General features: G+C 40.2%; 2 protein-coding genes across 6 annotated transcripts in view; both read left to right on the top strand.

The window, feature by feature from the left end:
* nipblb (NIPBL cohesin loading factor b) overlaps positions 1–1,914 on the top strand; it is a 33,240-nt gene extending 31,326 nt beyond the window's left edge. For all 3 annotated transcript variants that reach the window (XM_034312474.2, XM_034312475.2, XM_034312473.2), the window contains exons 45-47: positions 164–338; positions 724–900; positions 1,087–1,914. In XM_034312474.2, the coding sequence (XP_034168365.2) occupies positions 164–338; positions 724–900; positions 1,087–1,452 (718 nt within the window). In that variant the 3' untranslated portion in view covers positions 1,453–1,914. The remainder of the gene's footprint in view (positions 1–163; positions 339–723; positions 901–1,086) is intronic.
* Positions 1,915–5,184: 3,270 nt separating this feature from the next.
* Positions 5,185–18,670, top strand: nup155 (nucleoporin 155). Of its 3 annotated transcripts, none has more exons than XM_026943906.3 (35): positions 5,185–5,294; positions 6,271–6,438; positions 6,612–6,749; positions 6,900–6,996; positions 7,083–7,153; positions 7,288–7,380; positions 7,777–8,040; positions 8,202–8,275; positions 8,364–8,455; positions 8,553–8,650; positions 8,746–8,913; positions 9,197–9,297; positions 9,429–9,599; positions 9,696–9,806; positions 9,898–9,992; positions 10,094–10,179; positions 10,326–10,388; positions 10,852–11,002; positions 11,096–11,162; positions 11,814–11,929; positions 12,015–12,118; positions 12,243–12,376; positions 12,929–13,120; positions 13,207–13,345; positions 13,462–13,597; positions 13,701–13,854; positions 14,046–14,150; positions 15,064–15,218; positions 15,306–15,435; positions 15,554–15,667; positions 15,917–16,037; positions 16,555–16,665; positions 16,984–17,120; positions 17,892–17,998; positions 18,087–18,670. In XM_026943906.3, exons 2-35 carry the CDS (start codon positions 6,297–6,299, stop codon positions 18,223–18,225), a joined length of 4,176 nt encoding a protein of 1,391 aa, XP_026799707.3. In that variant the 5' UTR covers positions 5,185–5,294; positions 6,271–6,296; the 3' UTR covers positions 18,226–18,670. The 3 variants fall into 3 exon arrangements, with proteins under 3 accessions (XP_026799707.3, XP_053097493.1, XP_034168665.2); XM_034312774.2 differs by having other exon boundaries at positions 5,264–5,365; XM_053241518.1 differs by lacking the exon at positions 10,326–10,388.
* Positions 18,671–19,245: the final 575 nt, after the last annotated feature.

A 19,245-nucleotide genomic window follows, 5' to 3' on the forward strand; every position in this document is an offset into this window, starting at 1 on the left:
TTGCATGGCTGGTTTAAACTGCTTTAACAATTTTACTGCATTAGAAAAAGTACAAGATCACACAATCATGACTTACTTGTCTTACTACTAATAGAACCTGCAATACGCAGCACTTTCTTCAACAGTTTTTGTTTAAACCCATCTTTTTTTCTGTCCTCCACAGCAAAATCCAGAAATACTCGCCCACAGAGTCAGCAAAAGTGTACGACAAAGCGGTGAACAGGAAAACCAACGTGCATTTTAACCCACGGCAGACGCTGGACTTCCTGATCAACAGTCTCTCCAACACAGAACTCACCTACGAAGTCAAGAGAAGGATCGTCAGGCAATACTTGGACGTAAGTAACCCTAGTGCAGGAAAAAAATCTGGTGTTTCCTGCTTAAAACTCGCACCCGAGGATCATCACTGATAGCTGAACATTACACAGTAAAAGCAAGCATTCTTTCACACACACACCAGTCTTAGGTTTCATCTCATCTTATTACTGTACTATTTATTTCATAACATAAATTTGGAAATGTTAGAAGGCAAAAATGCTTTTCGGCCGCAACTTATAAATGACGAGTATAGATCCTGAGGCATGAGGAGCTAAAAATACTAAAAATGTTTGATGGTATTACAGGTTTAGTTTGAGTTGAACTACTGTACATTTACTGTATCTTGAGTATTTTGCTGGATTTATTGCTGACAGTTCAAACATACTGATTCTTCATGCTCTGCAGTTTAAGGTACTGATGGAGCACTTGGATCCTGATGAAGAGGATGAGGAAGGTGAGGCGTCGGCTAGCACCCACGCCAGAAACAAAGCCATCACTGCTCTGCTGGGAGGCTCCAGCCCGAAAAACAACGCTGCTGACTCGTACGATGAAGACAGCGATGGAGACGAGAAAATGCCTGGAGTAAGTCCTTTGTGCGGTTTCAGAAAAATGTAGGATTGATTTTTAATTGATTTAAATGTAGGATTGATTTAATCTCGAAGTTACATCTTTGGTGAAGTATTTTAAATTGTAGCAAATGTCCATTGCTTTTTTTTTCCCCCCAAATTAATACTTACGTTGTGATTATTATTATTTTTTTCTCTGTAGTCGTCACGGAAATCCAAAAAAGGCGGCGATTCCGCAGATGCATCAGGTCACATGAATGAAACGGTAGAAGCCATGGACGTCATCGCCATCTGTTGCCCCAAGTACAAGGACCGGCCGCAGATAGCTCGGGTTATCCAGAAGACGAGCAACGGTTACAGCGTGCACTGGATGGCCGGCTCGTACTCCGGCACTTGGGCCGAGGCTAAGAAACGGGACGGACGCAAACTGGTGCCTTGGGTGGACACTATCAAGGAATCAGACATCATTTACAAGAAAATCGCCTTGACGAGCGCGCACAAGCTGACTAACAAAATGGTGCAGACTTTACGTTCACTGTACGCAGCCAAGGAGGGGACTTCCAGCTAATCAGACTACACTTACTCCACCAGGAACTCTCAGCAGCCAAACTTTATTGGGATCCAACATTTTCTAACTCGGACAGTGTGGCAAGAGTACTCACGGACTCACAAAAGCGCGAGATTGGCTGTCTAAAGAGTGAGGCGAGGGAAAGGAAGGAAGGGGGAAGCATTTTAAAAGTCGTGAGGACCTGCAGGAATGCATTCTGTGGACACATTTTAAGTTAAACAGGACAAACGCATCTAGAAGGAAATGTTTGGAAAACGTGTGGGAGCTCCTTCGCTGTTGTGCAGCAACTCAGTTGTGTGATTTTTACTCCCACTGTATCATAGTTTAACAGAAAAAAACAATAAACACAAAAACAAAAATGTTTATATCTCTGACGAAAAAATCTGTTTAAAAAAATAAACTTAAAGTGAATGTTGGAAATTAGTCTGTTGATGTTCTTAATAAAGTGTTCTTGGAGTTAAACCTAGCACCGGATGGATTTCTTTAGCTTAGCTCAGTGTCCAGGGAAAGAACCTTTTAAATATTTCCTCTGCTTTATGTTTTACTCCTTTTTTTTTTTTTTTTTTTTTGTTTACTCATGCTGTACAATGGAGTCTCCTGGACATAATTTATTCTGTTCAAAGCAGAGCATGCAGTATCTGTGGCCTACATGCAGGGGGAGATTTTTTTTTGTAAATGTAGATTTTGATGTATTAGGTCACCCTAGAGAGAAAAAAGGGATCCCCAGCACTTCTGGCGGAACAAATACTGCAATAAATTTTTTTACTTCTCTTTGTTACTTGTCTTGTTTGCATTTGACTTTTATTATTTTTTAAAGTAGCTGTCTGACAAAAGGCAAAATCAAATAGGTCTTAAAAAAAAAAAGAAAAGGGGAAAAAAAAGAAAGAAAAGGAAAAAAGTCTTTTGTACTTTACCTCACACTTGCTTTATAGTAAGGGATTGAGTTTGTTTTGCTTCCAGCAGCAGAGGAGAACAACATGGCAGGATGCTGGCATGGATCTTCTACAGCTTTTACTTTCAGATGTTCTCTTACTGTGACCATTCTGTTACCTCTTACCACCTGCATGATGGACCGCTGGTCTATTAGAGCTGATAACGGCATCACTGACGTATTATTTCTCCTATCGTCCCCTTGGTTTAAGCCTGTGTAGGAAGCAGGATAAAAGAACAACAAAGTTTTGGTTTCTTTTAAATTTTTTGGGGTGCAAAAGGACTTTGACATACAGTCAGATGTGGAAAAAAAACATCCTGCCTTTTAATAAGAGACACTTGGGTTTTGTAATATTCTGTGAATGGTTACAGTATAGAAACAATATTGATATTAAAAATGGTATATCTATGATAAGAGTTCTTTCCAAAACATTAGAACAGCATTGGACTGGGGAGAAAATTCCTAATGACTCTTGTTAAAAACTTTCTACCATAACATGACATGACCAGAAGGTTGAGTTCAAATCCCTGGACTCCCAGAAAGCTACTGATAGGCACTTTAAATAAGACTTTTAACCCTTAAATGCTCAGCTAAATGCTTGGATTATGTTCCACCTCACATTTTGAGTAACTTTGAATAAAGAAGTCAGCCAAATCAGTAAAACGAATGGAAATACAGAAGAACAAAATTAGTTAAAAAAAAAAAAAAAATCTAATTACCATCCAGGGACCTGTGGTCCACCTTCACCTGTTTTACACTGAAAACAAATCAGACAGAGGAAAATTGATTAATCTACAGATGTAAATTGCACAAAATTATTTCTGGGTGACCTTTTTTTTTGAGGCAAAATCAATTACTGGATCTTACACAACGTGATAGAAAGCGGAGGATTTGATTTCCTGTTGTCAGATCCGAGTCTAACCTTGTCTTCAGGGAAGCAAAGGATAAGAGAAAAGTGAAGGTCTTGTGCACTTTTACAAAAAAAAACAAAACAAAAAAAGCCACACATACAGATCACATTGTGTTGCACATATGAGATTTACACTATATAGCCAACAATATGTGGGCACCTGACCATCACACCCATATGTGGTTCTTCTGCAAACTGGTGCCACAAATCTGGAAGCACATAATTGTATAGAATGTCTCTGTATGCTGTAACATTACAATTTCACTTCACTGGAACTAAGGGGCACAAACCTGTTCCAGCATGACAATACCCCTGTGCACATTGTCAAAATCACATGAAGGCATGTTTTGCCAAGGTTGGAGTGGAAGAACTCGAGTGTCCTGTACAGACCCCTGTCCTCAACCCCGCTGAACATCTTTGGGATGAACTGGAACACCGACTGCACCCCAGACCTCCTCATACAACATCATTACCTGACCTCACTAATGCTCTCGTGGCTCAATGGGCAAATCCACACAGCGACACCCCAAAATGTAGTGGAAAGCCTTCCCAGAAGAATGGAGGATAACAGCAAATTGGGGCTAAATCTGGAATGGGATGTTCAACAAGCACATGCAGTACGAGTGTTATGCTCAGGTGTCCACAAACCTTTGGCCATATAGTGTATAAGACATCAACTGTATTAAGTGTTAACTTTATGCTTAACCAACTTTTCATCTAAAGGTGAACTGAGCGTTCGTGAGTAAACACAGGTCTGTTTATATTCATTCATTCATGGATATGAATCCATTTTTCGTTTCCTCTTTCACAGTTATGCATTTACAGATGAACGTTACCATAGCAACAATATGAAACAAAGTTGTAATGATGTCCGTATTAAAACTATTAAGAATTACAGAAGTATTTCTGGATCATGTCCCTAGCTTTGGCTCATGTACTGACTCTTGACTCGCTGCTGCTGAGGACGGCCCTGCACAGATTGCCTACAGTTTGCCATGAGGTTGCTGTGGATGGTCCCCCTGAGATGATGATAGATACTTTAAAGAAGATTGTGGATGTTCTTACGTGCACAGCCTAATGATTGCACTTACTACAACCTCTGCTCAAATCTCATTCATTACAGAGTATCTAACATCACGTGGATATTATAAAGCTAAAACTTAAAGCTTAAAAAAGCGACCCTGATGGCAAGATCTTTCAAACACTCCTAACACTATAAGGCTATAGTACAGAAGGCTATAGTACCTCTGGCTCATTAGGAGTAAATCTAAATCTAGATCTATATCCAGATAAATGCATTGTTAAAAGTGACATATAAATAAAATTAAAAAATAAAAGTCTTTATGACTACAGCAGCAGTAGCAGCAGCTCTTAGGTACAAATCTACAGTATCCACGTGAGATTATTTACTAAGATGAGTTGGAGGTTTAAGATAAATCTTTATGGTATATATGTTTATGTATGTGTGTGTATATATATATATATATATATATATATATATATATATATATATACACATATATATATGTATGTGTGTGTGTGTATGAAAAAAAAAAAAATATATATATATATATATATATATATATATATATATATATATATATATATATATATACATATTTTCTTTCTTTATCATACACACACACACACACACACACACACACATATATATATATATATATATATATATATATATATATATATATATTTTTTTTTTTTTTTGTGTTATCATACACACGCACACACACATTTATATACCACACACACACACACACACACACACATTATTATAAAACTCTAACCACATGTACAGAGCACTGCCTGTACATATTACATCCATCTCTTACACTCTGTGGTACTGTTTATCCTAACGGTCAATTCTGCTTTAAATATTTGACCCGGAAGCGGAAGTGTGTAAGACTTTGTTTCCAGGCACACAGCAGCACGCGAGCTTGGCGGGACAGTGTTTCAATTCTAACTAGGCTGTTGCTTTTTAAAATTGTAAGTTACGACTTGGGAGTGTGGAGAAATAATTTGTTCACGTAACGACATAAGAGCTCTGTAGACACATGGTCTGTGGGATTTTTTACACGGTTAATATGTCAGTGTAGCTGTATTCCATGTTTGAATAAGTTAGCCGTGTAGCTAACTAAACTAAGCTAACTGTAACTGTTAATGTGAACTATGAATACAAAAACAACATTAGCATAATAGCATTAATAATGTAGTAGCTCTAAATAAATTACTTTACTTCACATACTTTTCGGGTATTGCTATGTAGTAAAACTTGTAAGGTATTTCTACAGGTTGTTCATTTGTGTTTGCTTAAATATTAATATTTCACCGCACGCTTAAGAATGTAAGTAAAAGTTGTGATAAAATATCGCGATATTTCGACTGGAGAACGTTATTAACGCAACTTCTATGCTATCAAAGTAAAGCAGTTGAATTACAAGGACAAACTATAGAGTAGCTAATAAAAGTGTTACGTACTTTACATTTTTATATTGTAGGATGTTAAATCTGTCACCTAATGCTAGTATTATTACACACTTTATTTTTATTTCTGGGTCTTTGGCATCTGGTTAAAAAAAAAGTTAAAGATAATCATTACTATGATGTTAGGTGGATGAAGTGTTATAACTTTTTATAACCCCATTTTCTCCTAATTTGGTCATTTCCCAGTGCCAACCGCATCTTTTCCAACTGCTTTTCGCTGAACACCGAGGAAAGAGCTATCTACCCTCTTCTACATACATAAGCTCACATGCACCCATGATTGATTAGTGGTTCTCTGATTGACAGGAAAGAGAGTAACGCCATCCCATGGCCAATTTTGCTCATTCAGAATCCTGGCTACAGTCGGCTGTGAGATTCGAATTCACGATCTCCTAACAAAAGTGTTTGTGTTGCACCACTCATGCTTTTTTGACTCACTGATTCATTAGTTTTCTATCTGTGCGCTGCTGTTTCATAGGTGAGCACTGTCTCTTCGAGCTCGCCATGCCTTCCAGCTTGGGCCCCAGCAGTGTGGCAGCTGCGCTGCAAGAGGCTCTGGAAAATTCAGCTCGACTGATTGACCGTCACTTGCAGGAAGACCGCTGTTTTCCTGACCTGTCAGAGTTGCTCAATGTACCCTCACATAGTACGTTTCCACCTGGCCGTCACTCACACTGTACACTATATTCATTATCCGAGGTAACCAGGGTATGGGCTATGAATTGATGAGTTCAGTCAAATGTGTTAAAGCAGGAACGGACACCTGGATTGTTTAACCTCGCAAATAATGTTTCTCTTTTATATGATTACTTTTTGCAGATATGCCCTCTCTGTCCGGTGTGTCTGACATGGATTATCCTCTACAAGGCCCCGGTCTCATCAGCGTGCCAAATTTACCAGAGCTGAGTGCCGTCCGCAGGGTGCCTCTGCCTCCGGAGCTGGTGGAGCAGTTTAGCCGTATCCTCTCGCCTGTTTCTGAATTGCTTCCTTTTATAGTAAATTGTAGTGTTACAAAATAGCATACACTTTCTTTTGTATGTGAACTGCTTAATTTGTAAATGAAGTTGTTCGCATAAGTTGTCATACTTTAACTAACATGCTTCACAGACATGCAGTGCAATTGCATGATGGGAGTTTTCCCTGAGATCAGCAGGGCATGGCTTACAATCGATAATGATATATTTATGTGGAACTATGAGGATGGGTGAGTACTGAAATAAAGTTCTACTAAATTCCAGTAGAGTTTGAGGTCTTGTCACGTTCTCTGATTTTGTGGTTTCACTTCTTTAGAGGCGACGTGGCGTATTTTGATGGTCTGAGTGAAACTATCCTTTCAGTTGGCCTGGTCAAACCAAAAGCAGGTGAGTAGGTGTGAGTGGACTCGTTATTTCGATTTAACTCTCCTCTACAGCACTTTGTCAGAATTCTGTGTGAATGTGAGTTTGTCTTTTACAACTCACACAATGTTTGTTGACACCATATCACTGTCCCGCAGGGATTTTTCAGCCTCACATCCACTTCCTGTTGGTGCTGGCTACACCTGTAGATGTTGTTATACTGGGACTGAGCTTCCCTAAGGCTCAGACAGGTGAGTGTCTCTCTCTCTCTCTCTCTCTCTCTCTCTCTCTCTGCCCCTATCTCTTTGCCTCTTTTTCTGTCTCTCTCTACTTCTGTTTCTCTGTCTCCCTTTTTCTGTCTCTCTGTTTCTTTCTGTGCCTCACTATGTGTCTGTCTTCCTCTCGCTCTGTTTTGGTCTCTTTCTCCATCTCTCTGTGACTGTCTTTCTGTCTCTCTACCCCTTTCTGTGTCTTTCTGGTAATGTCTCTGTCCCTGTGTGGCTCTCTTTGTGTGTGTCTCTCTCTCTCTCTCTCTCTCTCTCTCTCTCTCCCTGCCCATTTCTCTCTGTCTCTCTCACACTCTCTATCTCTGAGCCCGTAGTTTTGTGTTGTCGTGACTCTTACTTGTTCTTGCATTTCCTCTGCAGGGTTAAATGACAGCATGTCGGGAGCCATGCAGCTCCTGCCCGACCCACTCTACTCCATCCCCACGGACAACACCTACATGCTGGCCATCACCTCTACAGACCTGGGACGCATCTTCCTGGCCGGAAAGGATGGATGTCTGTACGAAATCGCCTACCAGGCCGAAGCTGGGTGGTTCAGTCAGCGCTGCAGGAAGATCAACCACTCCAAGAGCAGCCTGTCTTTCCTTATTCCATCTCTGCTGCAGTTCTCCTTCTCTGAAGATGGTAAGAACTTCCAGCACATCAACTTAGGTCTACATGTCAGGTTTTTCAGACTACACCATCTGTTATTTTGCCCTCTAGCAGTTGCTGGGGCAGGTTTGCTGCCTCTTGGAATCAGAGGTGTCACTTTTTGTTTTCTTTGTTTATCTCATTCTCTATCGTAGATCCAGTTGTTCAGATAGCTATTGACAATTCACGCAACACTCTGTACACAAGATCAGAGAAAGGTGTGCTGCAGGTCAGTGGATTTAATTCATGTCTGTTTCAGTCATGATGTTAAATTCTTTGATTTAACTGTGTGACTAACTAGCTAACGTCTGTGTCAGGTTTATGATTTGGGATCTGATGGCCAGGGAATGAGCCGAGTGGCAGCCATGTCTCAGAACGCTATCGTTTCAGCTGCTGGGAATATCGCCAGGTAAGACCATGCTATTTGAACGCACTTATTTAGTTTTTTTCTTTCAACATTTTAATCCGTGCATCATCCAAGTTACTTGCTTGTGTGTCTTTTGCAGGACAATTGATCGTTCTGTCTTCAAACCCATCGTCCAGATTGCCGTTATTGATCGTTCTGAGTCGTCGGATTGCCAGCTCATGGCTGTAACGCATGCTGGTAAGAATCAGTGAAATGATAATGATAATCATTCTAAGGAATACGGTGGCTGCGCGTGCTCCGTAGTAACTGTGGTGTTTTTGTGCACTGCGCAGGTGTACGTCTGTACTTCAGCACCACTCCGTTCGCTCCACCCAACGCCAGGCAGAGCGTTTCCCGACCCAGCCTCCTGGCTCTGGTTCACGTTCGGCTGCCTCCGGGATTCTCAGCCTCCTCCACCCTGCAAAAGCCTTCCAAAGTACACAAGGCTCTTTACAACAAAGGTAAAGCTTGAAACCAATCACACACAGATATCAGGATTTTTAGGAAACGGCAATTTCTCACAGCTTCACATTTTTAAAGATGATATTGGAGTTAAAATCCATTGCACTAGCACACCTTCTAAGATGCTTGTTCTTGTTGCTGTAGCTATTCTACTTACATATCCTGTATATCCTAATGTTAGTAGTATAATTGTATAATAAATTTGATTCTTGTATGTTTTTGAACTCCTTTTTCACACCCATAAATTGAGCATCATGTTTCTTTTTTTTTCCTCTTTCCTAGGCGTTCTGTTGATGGCAGCATCAGAGACGGAGGACAGCGATATTCTGTGGTGTATAAACCACGACTCCTTCCCCTTTAAGAAGCCTCTCATGGAGGCTCAGGTTAGAGCTTCTCTAATATTTACTTCCTCATAATAATCACTAAATGTAGTCAGATGTCTCTCATGCTATTGTTGTCTTGCATTTATTTGCATGTACCCACATACATCTTCTAATATTTTTCTTTTAAACAGATGACCTCAAATGTAGACGGTCACTCTTGGGCACTCTGTGCCATCGAAGAGATGAAAGTGCCCAAAATTGTCACTCCATTAAATAGGGACTTCATCCCACTCACTGATTCTCCAGTGGTGGTTCAGCAGCACAACATCCCACCTCAGAAATTTGTTCTCCTCTCTGCCCAGGTAAAATATCTCTCTCTCCAGATCAGCACCTCTCTTGGTCTTCTGTGCATTTTTAATGAGTTAATAAACTTTTTTCCCCATTTTGGGTCTCGTCAGGGAAGTCATATATTCCACAAACTGAGACCAGTGGATCAATTGCGCCATCTGCTGGTCAGCAGCAGTGGTGGGGAGAGTGAGGAAATTGAGCGATTCTTCAAGCTCCATAGGGTATGAACTACACCTTTTACTGCATTTATACTGATCGATGTGTGCATACATAGATTTAGACTTGTTTAACGTTTGTTTCCTGGTCCTGTAGGAGGAGCAGGCCTGTGCCACTGCTCTGATCCTGGCCTGCTCCACTGCCGCCTGTGACAGAGAAGTTTCTGTGTGGGCCACTCGAGCTTTCTTCAGGTCCACTCTTCAGTGAAGTCGCTCAATTCTTTATACACACTCCTACATATTGATTCGAGTGATGTGAAGTACCTGTGCTGCTTTTTTTTTTTTTTGTGCAGGTATGGAGGAGAGGCTCAAATGCGGTTTCCTTCTGCCCTGAGCGCACCAAGCAACGTCGGACCTCTCTTTGGGTCCCCTGTGCCAGGTAATTGGAGGAAACTCTTCATAAATTCACTATTCACTTGAGTTAACTTACTAACTTAATGTTTTTGTTTGGTATAGCTTTGTGAAGATTGTAGATTTGGTAGCAACCTGTTTCTAACCCGTAACATTTTACTGTTGTGATTGTAGGATCTCCTATCCCTGTTGGTAGTCCTCTTCCTAATCCCAGTTTTCTAGCTACACCAGCTCCAGGTACCTGCTTCCCTCTATGTACCCCTTTAATGCACTAATATACTCCTTCCAAATATCATGCTTATACAAATCATTGTATTAGAAAGTTGTTTCTCTATAAAAGGAAAATGGCATGTTTAGAAATTAAGGCTATACAATACAATCTTCTGTGATTTCAAATATCAGAATGTTATAGCACTGACCAGCTCCATTGAAACTCACTAACACTGGACATTAAAATATAGTTTCGCACCATGTACATTTGGTTTAAAATTATTTTCACACTGTTGTTCTGATTGGCATTCTGTAAAACTAAAAATTGAGACATATAGTCCAAACATATTGGACTTATTTTTGACTTGTAAAAAAACTTGATTTTTGTTTCTTTCCTACCTCAATCACCTTCCACTAGTTCTTTATTATGTTCACATATTCTGTTTTTTAAAATGAAGTGTTTAATTTTGTGCATGCCTCTGTGTTACAGGTATGATGCCTCCTAGTGTGTCTACTCCCTTCATCCCTTCAACTCCCATGAGCCCCGGCAGCGCTGCCATGCCCGCGATGTCCTCTGGTCCTGAGGTCCTTTTTTCTGGGAAGCACAATGGCATTGTTATCTACTTCTCCCGCATACTTGGGTAAAGAGCTAATAATTGTGTTTATGGCAATAATGAACTTGCAGCACACACTTGGCTTTGATTATTTGTTGCTAATTTTTGAAATGATGACAGCAACATCTGGGACGGGAGCCTGGTATTGGAGCAGCCGATCAGTAAAGGAAGCCAAACTGTGATTGTTGTAAGTACACTTGCATTGCACCAATTTGCTTTGGACTACATAGCGACAATTTTTATATCTTGTTATTTTTAAATATTGGCTGATAATAGTTTGCATTTTTATGGAGTTGTCTTCTCTAAAAATTCTCCTAATGAGTTATAATAAAAAAAAAAAAACAGAGCTTTTCACAAACGTAAGATATCATAAGTAAGGAATTTTGAATATTTTGTGTGTGCAGTCATATACAGAGCTATAACAGAGACCGGAGAACGTATGTACCAGAAAAAAGGGCCACAAATCATACTAGTAATGGTCAAAATAACTTGCAATTCCACAATACAGTTCTGCAATATTCTCAATATAAATCTCTCCAAACCGTTCCATACTACAGAGCACCTTTTTTCCAAACTTATATATAACTTTCTACAATTCCTATAGCTGCTGTCCTTACAATCACACTGGTTGTTGGATCTTGAGGCACTTCCATCTTTCTTTCTTTATAAATAAATAAATCAGTTTTTACTTGTGTATTGTTAATACTGCAATGCGTCTACTATTATTGCCACCTAAAAGTTTGCAAACTTGAAAACTTAGGTGTTTGTTTGTTTATTTATTTATTTATTTATTTATTATTATTATTATTTTTTTTTAATTACTGACTTTTTGTCACAGATGGAGAGCACTGCAAGTTCATCTTACCTGGAGGCAGTTCTGATGGAGCTTCAAGGCCTGAAGGAGTTCATTGACAAGAACTCGCAGTTTAGCCCCACGTCCTTGGGTGCAGCCAGGTAGGAGCATGTGTATCTGAGTTTCCTCACACTCAGCTTGATGATGGGTCGGGTTACAGACATGCTGACTCTTCTGCTCTCACAGTTTCAGCTCTCCAGCCAACCTGCAGCAAAGGCTGCTGGGATTCATGCGTCCGGACGGCGCCAGCTCTCACCAAGTCCAGCAAGAGCTCCAGAGGAAATACCACAGTATGTCTTTTTTTAATTAATTAATTTATTGATTGATTGATTGATTGATTGTTTTTTTCCCCCTGAGAGGGAGAAAGAGAACAGAATCAGTTTACCGTAATGCTTTGCTCCTGTTGTTCCACAGCTGAAGCCCAGGTCTATGAGAAGACATCTCTGCAGGGCGTTCAGCAACTGGTGCACCGCTCCTATCAGACTCTGGCTCTCTGGAAGCTCCTCTGCGACCACCAGTTCAGTCTCATCATCTCTGAGCTGCCCAAGGTCTCCTCCAACACAAAGTCTTACATTCTCTCCTTATAGAAAACCACTGTTTCTCTCTCTTTTTTTCCCTCTCTGTCTCACACCATCTGTTTCTTGCGATGGAAGTAAAAGCAACATCATTATGGCACACACACTCATTGCATTCAACACTAAAGAAGTGTTTGGATTAACATTATTTTAAATAACTAATTGGAAAAAAAATTGAGTAATGAAAATAACCTTGTAAGGATTATGAAAGCTTTAAAACCACAGCAAAGTTGGCACCCAATATTTTTTTTTTTAAACTCATATGTATATGGAGGGACCAATCAGGTTCATGCTTCTAGCCCCACCCCCAAATATCATTAGTCTCTCTAAGTGCCATTCTTGTTTTTTTTTTTTTCTTGTTTGGGGAAAAAAAAAACCACACCACTGGAACCTTTGATGCTAGCCTGATGGCCCATGAGAGGGGGAAAAGTTCCAGTTTTCAGTGTATCTGATTTTGTGCAGTGGAAAATGGCCCCTAATCTCTGTCCTTTCTCATTATCCTTCTCTGTACCTTTCACACAACAGGACTTCCAGGAGCAGCTGAAGGCCATCAGCTTTAAGGACATTGTGATCCGCGGGCGTGAACTGACCGGTGCACTCATCACCGCCCTCATCAACGTGTACATCAAAGACAGCGCCTCTGTGGACGCCATCAGCTCCCTCCTACGAGATATCTGTCCTCTTCTGTACAGCAGTGATGACAGCATCTGCTCGAAGGTAATCTTTCCCCTGGTTTGTCCCTGGGTAAGAAGAGTACAGCGTCCTGTACTCTGAGCTCAGAACCTTTATTGCTCTCATCCCAGGCTAATGAGCTACTGCAGAGCTCGAGGCAGATCCAGAGCAAGGCGGAGAAGGAGCGTACGCTCAGGGAGTCACTGCGGCTGTACCAACAGATCAGCAATCACACGGACCTGCCGCTTGTGTGCTCACAATATCGACAAGGTGAACACCCATTTATAACACGTTTTCTTTAAAGCGTACCTGACTGATCTTTACATTACACACACTGAGAATAACAAGGATATAATGAGCAAATTGAACATTGTCCACCTCTCTAGTGCGTTTCTATGAGGGTGTTGTGGAGCTGTGCCTTACAGCTTCTGATAAGAAAGACCCCCAGAAGTTGGGTCCCCACTTCTATAAGAACGGAGAGCCTGAGGAGGATGCTGTAGGCCAGCAAGCTTTTCAGGAAAGGTGTGTAAGCATGTTTGTTTCATTATACTGGGAATACAAGTATGGTTTTAGTACGTTTAGTAAGTTTTGCTATTGAACACTGGCTGAATGTTTCCCTGTCCAGGCTGTCATGTTATAAATGCATCACAGACACCATGCAGGAGCTGGTGAACCACAGCAAAGCAGCTCCGCAGTCCCCCAGTGTGCCTAAGCAGCCAGGGCCTCCGGTTATGACCTCTGACCCCAACATGCTCAGCAATGAGGATGCTGCTGCCCATGTGAGGAGGAGGAGGAGGAGGAGTTGTTGTTGTTGTTGTTGTTATTATTATTATTATTATTATTATTAGTAGTAGTATTATGACTGTATTTCCTTTTTTTATTTATATTTTGACTTGAAGAGATTGTAAGAAAATCCTTTTACTCTTTTTTATGTATTGATTTATTTGTTTGTTTTTCTTTTCGTTTGCAGTTTGAGCAAATGCTTGGCCTAGCTCAAAGGTCGCAAGATGAGCTGTTCCACATCGCACTGTACAACTGGCTGATCCAGGCTGACCTCACTGACAAACTCCTGGAGGTAGGGCATGGATTAATCTTCACTCTCCCTAAGAAGTCAGCGTGAGCCCTGGCATCACGCACCATATTTTCTCAACTATTCAAGTAGCATGTGGTGTGTTTGCATATCTATTTGAAGTAAAATCAGCTGCTGACTTTTTGTCTATATGATTGCCACCACTGGGTTTTTTTTCTCACGCATACAGTAAAATGTATACCTTAGAGTGAACCAGCAAATCAAGTGATGGCACGTGCTATCTAAGCATGGCCCACATATTTACATATAAAAATTTGTAAACCCATTGCTGTGGTGTGTGCAATTTGTAAGGTGTGTGTTGTGTAATTTGTAAGCCCTTTGATGTGGTATGTGCAATTTGTAAGTCTTTTGTTGTGCAGCTTTTTAAGCCCATTGTTGAAGTTATTTCAATTTTATTTGACTGAGCCAATTGAACTGCTGAACTCTTGAGAAAGTTGCACAGTCATATTTCAGTCACAATCATGGTTTTTGCACCTTCAGTTAGTTAAGCATAATTGGGCAGCTAACGTTAGTCTTCTTTTTTTTTTTTTTTTTTTTTTTTAACTGACTGCTACAGGAAAATTACAATCTCACTGATTTATCTTTTGAGTTATGTCTTATGGTGGCTTTTTTTTTAAATTTTTATTTTAAAACGATTTGTGGTTAAATGTAAAAGAAGTGGTTCTGAGTTTTTTTTTTTTTTTTTTTTTTTTTTTTTTTTTTTTTTTTTTTTTAAAAGAGTTATGTGCAGGAAGATAATGTACAGTGTGAAAGTCAATCCCTTTTTGTGTTTTCAAATAATTAATTGATTAATCCTGATTTCCATATTGAGTATCATTTTGATTATCATTTAAGCCATTATTGTGAAGCCGTACTCGCTGTGCGACTACAAGACACATATTCGTTTTGTTTTGTGTAGGTCAACTCTCAGTATCTCGAAGATCATTTAATGCACATGATAAAGCAGGACCAGAGCAAAGTACGCAACATGGACCTCCTGTGGCGGTACTATGAGAAGAATCGCAGCTTTGGCAAAGCGGCTCACGTCCTGGCCAGGCTGGCCGATATGCACAGGTGTGTCACGATGCACTCCTCTAGCCGATGTCCTAAGCGGGAGTGCAGTTTATTATTGACTGAGTGTATATTTTTGTCTGTCTACAGCACAGAGATCTCTCTACAGCAGAGGCTGGAGTACATCTCCCGGGCCATCCTTTCAGCCAAGAGTTCATCCTGCATCTCCTCAATGGGAGCCGACGGAGAGTTCCTGCATGAACTGGAAGAGAAGATGGAGGTATGTAAGATCAGTCCATCACTCTGACTGTGAAAACAGCGTGCTGTATTCATGTATGCGGAGTGGGAGTGTAAATGGGAGCCTCCGTATATTGAAAATGCTCCTTTTTTTCCTCCAGGTGGTGCGGATTCAGGTGCAGATCCAGGAGACTTTGAGAAGACAATACTCCCATCACCCCTCAGTACAGGCAGCGATATCTCAGCTGGACTCGGAGTTAATGGATATCACTAAGGTAATCCAGCACAGAAGTCGCTGTAGCCATGAATGAAAGGAACGGATTTCAGTCACATCAAACTTGTACCACAGTTTGTTTGTTTGTTTGTTTATTTATGTATTTATTTATTTAAAGGTTCAATGTGTACTATCTGGACATTTCTTCTAATTAGCATTGGGTGTCCCTGCCAAAACTAATATATACATAGACATACTTTACAAAATCACATCTGTTAACTAAACCTGTGTTGTCTTATTATTGTTACAGCTTTATGGAGAGTTTGCAGACCATTTCCGGTTGTCTGAGTGCAAGCTGGCTATCATTCACTGTGCTGGACACTCAGACCCTATCCTGGTTCACTCGCTGTGGCAAGAGATCATGGAAAAAGGTGGGCGTCTCCTAAAAATGCAGCTAAATGTACAATTCTCAGGGTGGGTAGCTTGTTTGCTTGCTTGGAGGGGTCAGAGTACCTTCAGCAAGACAGGGTGTGTGTGTGGGGAAAAAAAAGCCAAACTAACGGAAATGCAAACCAAAATAGGCCGTCACTTACTCACGGATTTCGCCCAAGATCATGCGCCATGCATTTGTGCGTGTGTGCATGTGCACGCGCCAATTCCGCCAGCTGTGCCTCTCTCTCTCTCTCTCTCTCTCTCTCTCTCTCTCTCTCTCTCTCTCTCTCTCTGTCTCTCGCTCTCTCTGGCTCACGGCAGTCACTGAAAGCACAAAGAAACACATAATTAGGCTGGCTGTAATACACAGGTGAGAATCATTACGCGTTACCTGCCGGCGTTACCTGCCTCCTCTCCGTCTGCAGCTGATGTACCACGCCCCTGATGCCACATGCTTATTAATTAATTATTTTATCTGGTCATTGTTGGCTTATCCTTGTGTCTTTTTCGTCGCAGAGCTGAATGACAGTGTGGCTATGAGTCCAGCAGACCGCATGCGAGCCCTGAATCTAAAGCTGATCTCCCTGGGGAAGCTGTATGCAGGAACACCACGATATTTTCCACTGGGTATTGTTTTATTTTCTGTCAACACCATCTCTCTGAGGTCTACCTTTCTGAAGTCAACACTTGTTAACTATAATTGTTTAATTGTTTCCCTTGATGCATTGTTTGTCTGAGTCAGGAAGCATACATTTGGTTTTAGTTCCCTCTGGATTTTGTTACCTTTTATTTGAAATATATTTTGATCTAATGACAGACAGCAAAAGAATACCTTGATTAGCTCATTTGTTTATCCTTCAAATTTCAGTTTTAGCATCTACTGCTTCATGCTTTTACAAGACCCAGTTCAGAATTTGTTTTTTTTGTTTTTGTTGGTTTTTTAAGACTTCCTGGTCAAGTTTCTGGAGCAGGAAGTGTGTAAGCTGAAGTGGGATGTGGGCTTTGTCACCTTCACAATGCAAGAGATTGGTGTCCAGCTTCCACGTCTGCTGGAAGTATACGATCAGCTCTTCAAAGCTCGGGTATGAGGCGCTCCTTCAGACAGAAGCAGTGTTTATTTATGCCTAATAAACTAGATTAGTCTTGTACAGGATTTGAATAAGTCAGAACACACAGAGAGAGAGAGAGAGAGAGAGAGGCAGAGAGAGAGAGAGAGATCCAGAATAAATGCAGTTATAGAAATCATGATTATCACAATTATTCATCCAAATTAGAACAAAAATGAGAGTGCAGTAAAACTATTATATTTAGTAAATAGAGAGCAGTCTTTTCTATCACATTGTACATTTTATTTTCCCTGTTTTCTTTCTAATGTATAAATACGTAAATCACAATAGCACTGGTCCTTCAGATACAGATTGGCTACCAATAAATGATAAACTAACAAACAAACAAATATTGCACTACACTGCAACCAACTATGTAAGTAAATAAATATATAAAGTTTACTCCACCCTGCAACCACAGATGTAACCACATGCAAATGATTAAATGTTGCACCGCACTGCAACAAATTATGTAACCAAATAGACAGAAAGGACAATGAATGTGAGAATGTGAGCTTTAATAAAAGTCAATATTTAGTGTTAATCAGTTAAATAACTTTAGCTAAGCAGTCGATAATTATTGAAATGATTAGTCCCTGCTACCGTATGGCTGTATGCGTGACATTTATTAGATTGATGTATCGGCCATTAAGGTTAAAAAAAAATACAAAAAAAAAGATAAATGACCAACGCAACAACTACTGATCTAACTTTGACCATGATTTTTCCTGGCTTATTTTTTTTCAGGATCCCTGTTGGCAGCGTCTGAGGAAACCTCTGCACCTAGTGGAGTGCATCCATGTGCTCCTGTCGGGTTACGTAGACGACCCAAGCCGAGTGCCCACTTACGACAGGTAACAACTCGGATATCAGCATCACACGCTCGCTGGATTCGAGTCATTCAGCCTTGTTCCATATGACATTTCTTTTCTCGTTTCCCAGACGGAGGTTTACCAACGTGTGCTTGGACAACATCTGTGGCTATCTGGTGGAGCTTCAGTCACTGAGCCCCAGTGCTGCCCTGGAGGAAATCATACGCAACTTTAAATCTCTACAGGCCAAACTGGAGAAGCTTCACTGAGGCCAGTTAGGGGTGTCTCTTACATTACATCAAATATACTTCCCTCACAGCTGTTTCACTCAGATCTGAGCTTGAGGGTCGCACTAATGACATGAGAACACAGTCACATGGAAGAAATGCCGAGGAATAATAGTTCACACTCACGCCTTTGCATATGCAACCTAAAATATTTAAAGACTCAGATCTACACAGTTACCTCTCTCATAGTACTTGGAAATGTTCCTGTTGAAGCATACAGAGATGATCATCTATTTCTATTTGGTGCTGTGTTTACTTGAGGGGTCCTTTCTGCCAGGCTTCACAACCGATTTGGTCATGTTTATTAAGGGTTGGACACAGATATTTGTAAAAAGAATTGTATGTAATATTTGTCCAGGACTTGAAGACTACTAATAGGGAGAAAAAAACAACAACAAAAAATACAAATCTAGTTGCTGAAAAACAAGTTTTGCTCATTGTTATTATTATTATTATTATTATTATTATTATATGATGATTAATTTGTTTTAGTGATGTACAACTCACATCAGGAGCCTAGTCTAAATTATCACTTGACCTGAGTGATTCTGTAGACATCAGTCAGTGATTTTCATTTTATTTCTAGTATGTAGCCAGCTTATGTGAAAATGTAGAAGGTAGGCATTGCATCTTTTTTTTTTTTTTTTTTTGACACTCTATTGGAAACTTTTTTAAAGTTGCAAGTTTTTACTTAAATAATCCATTTGAATGGTGGGAATAACTGTTTAAATCTGTAATATACGTTGTTAAAATAAGAATTAAAAAGGTCTCAAACCATTTTGTTTTTTTTTTTTTTTAATTTTTTTAAATATATGAATTCAGTAATAGAAATCATTTGCCCTAGTATCCTGTAGTTCCTGATGTGCCAGCTTTGTTTCCCTGCTGCTTTGGTGACAATAATTACTCATAACAAGGTATAATTAGGCCCAGGGGATAGTTTATAATTCCGCAAGTGACATCAAGATGTAAGTAAAACACACCACTCATTTTATTTCTTGAGGG

The sequence above is a fragment of the Pangasianodon hypophthalmus genome, chromosome 17, assembly GCF_027358585.1.
Source record: "Pangasianodon hypophthalmus isolate fPanHyp1 chromosome 17, fPanHyp1.pri, whole genome shotgun sequence".
NCBI lineage: Eukaryota > Metazoa > Chordata > Actinopteri > Siluriformes > Pangasiidae > Pangasianodon > Pangasianodon hypophthalmus.

Excerpts from the sequence above, each read along its gene's own strand:
- nup155 (XM_026943906.3), top strand. The coding sequence starts at position 6,297 with ATGCCTTCCAGCTTGGGCCCCAGCAGTGTGGCAGCTGCGCTGCAAGAG. Across the intron at positions 11,163-11,813 it reads GAAGCCAAACTGTGATTGTT|ATGGAGAGCACTGCAAGTTC; the intron begins GTAAGTACACTT and ends TTTTTGTCACAG. Across the intron at positions 13,346-13,461 it reads GTGCTCACAATATCGACAAG|TGCGTTTCTATGAGGGTGTT; the intron begins GTGAACACCCAT and ends CCACCTCTCTAG.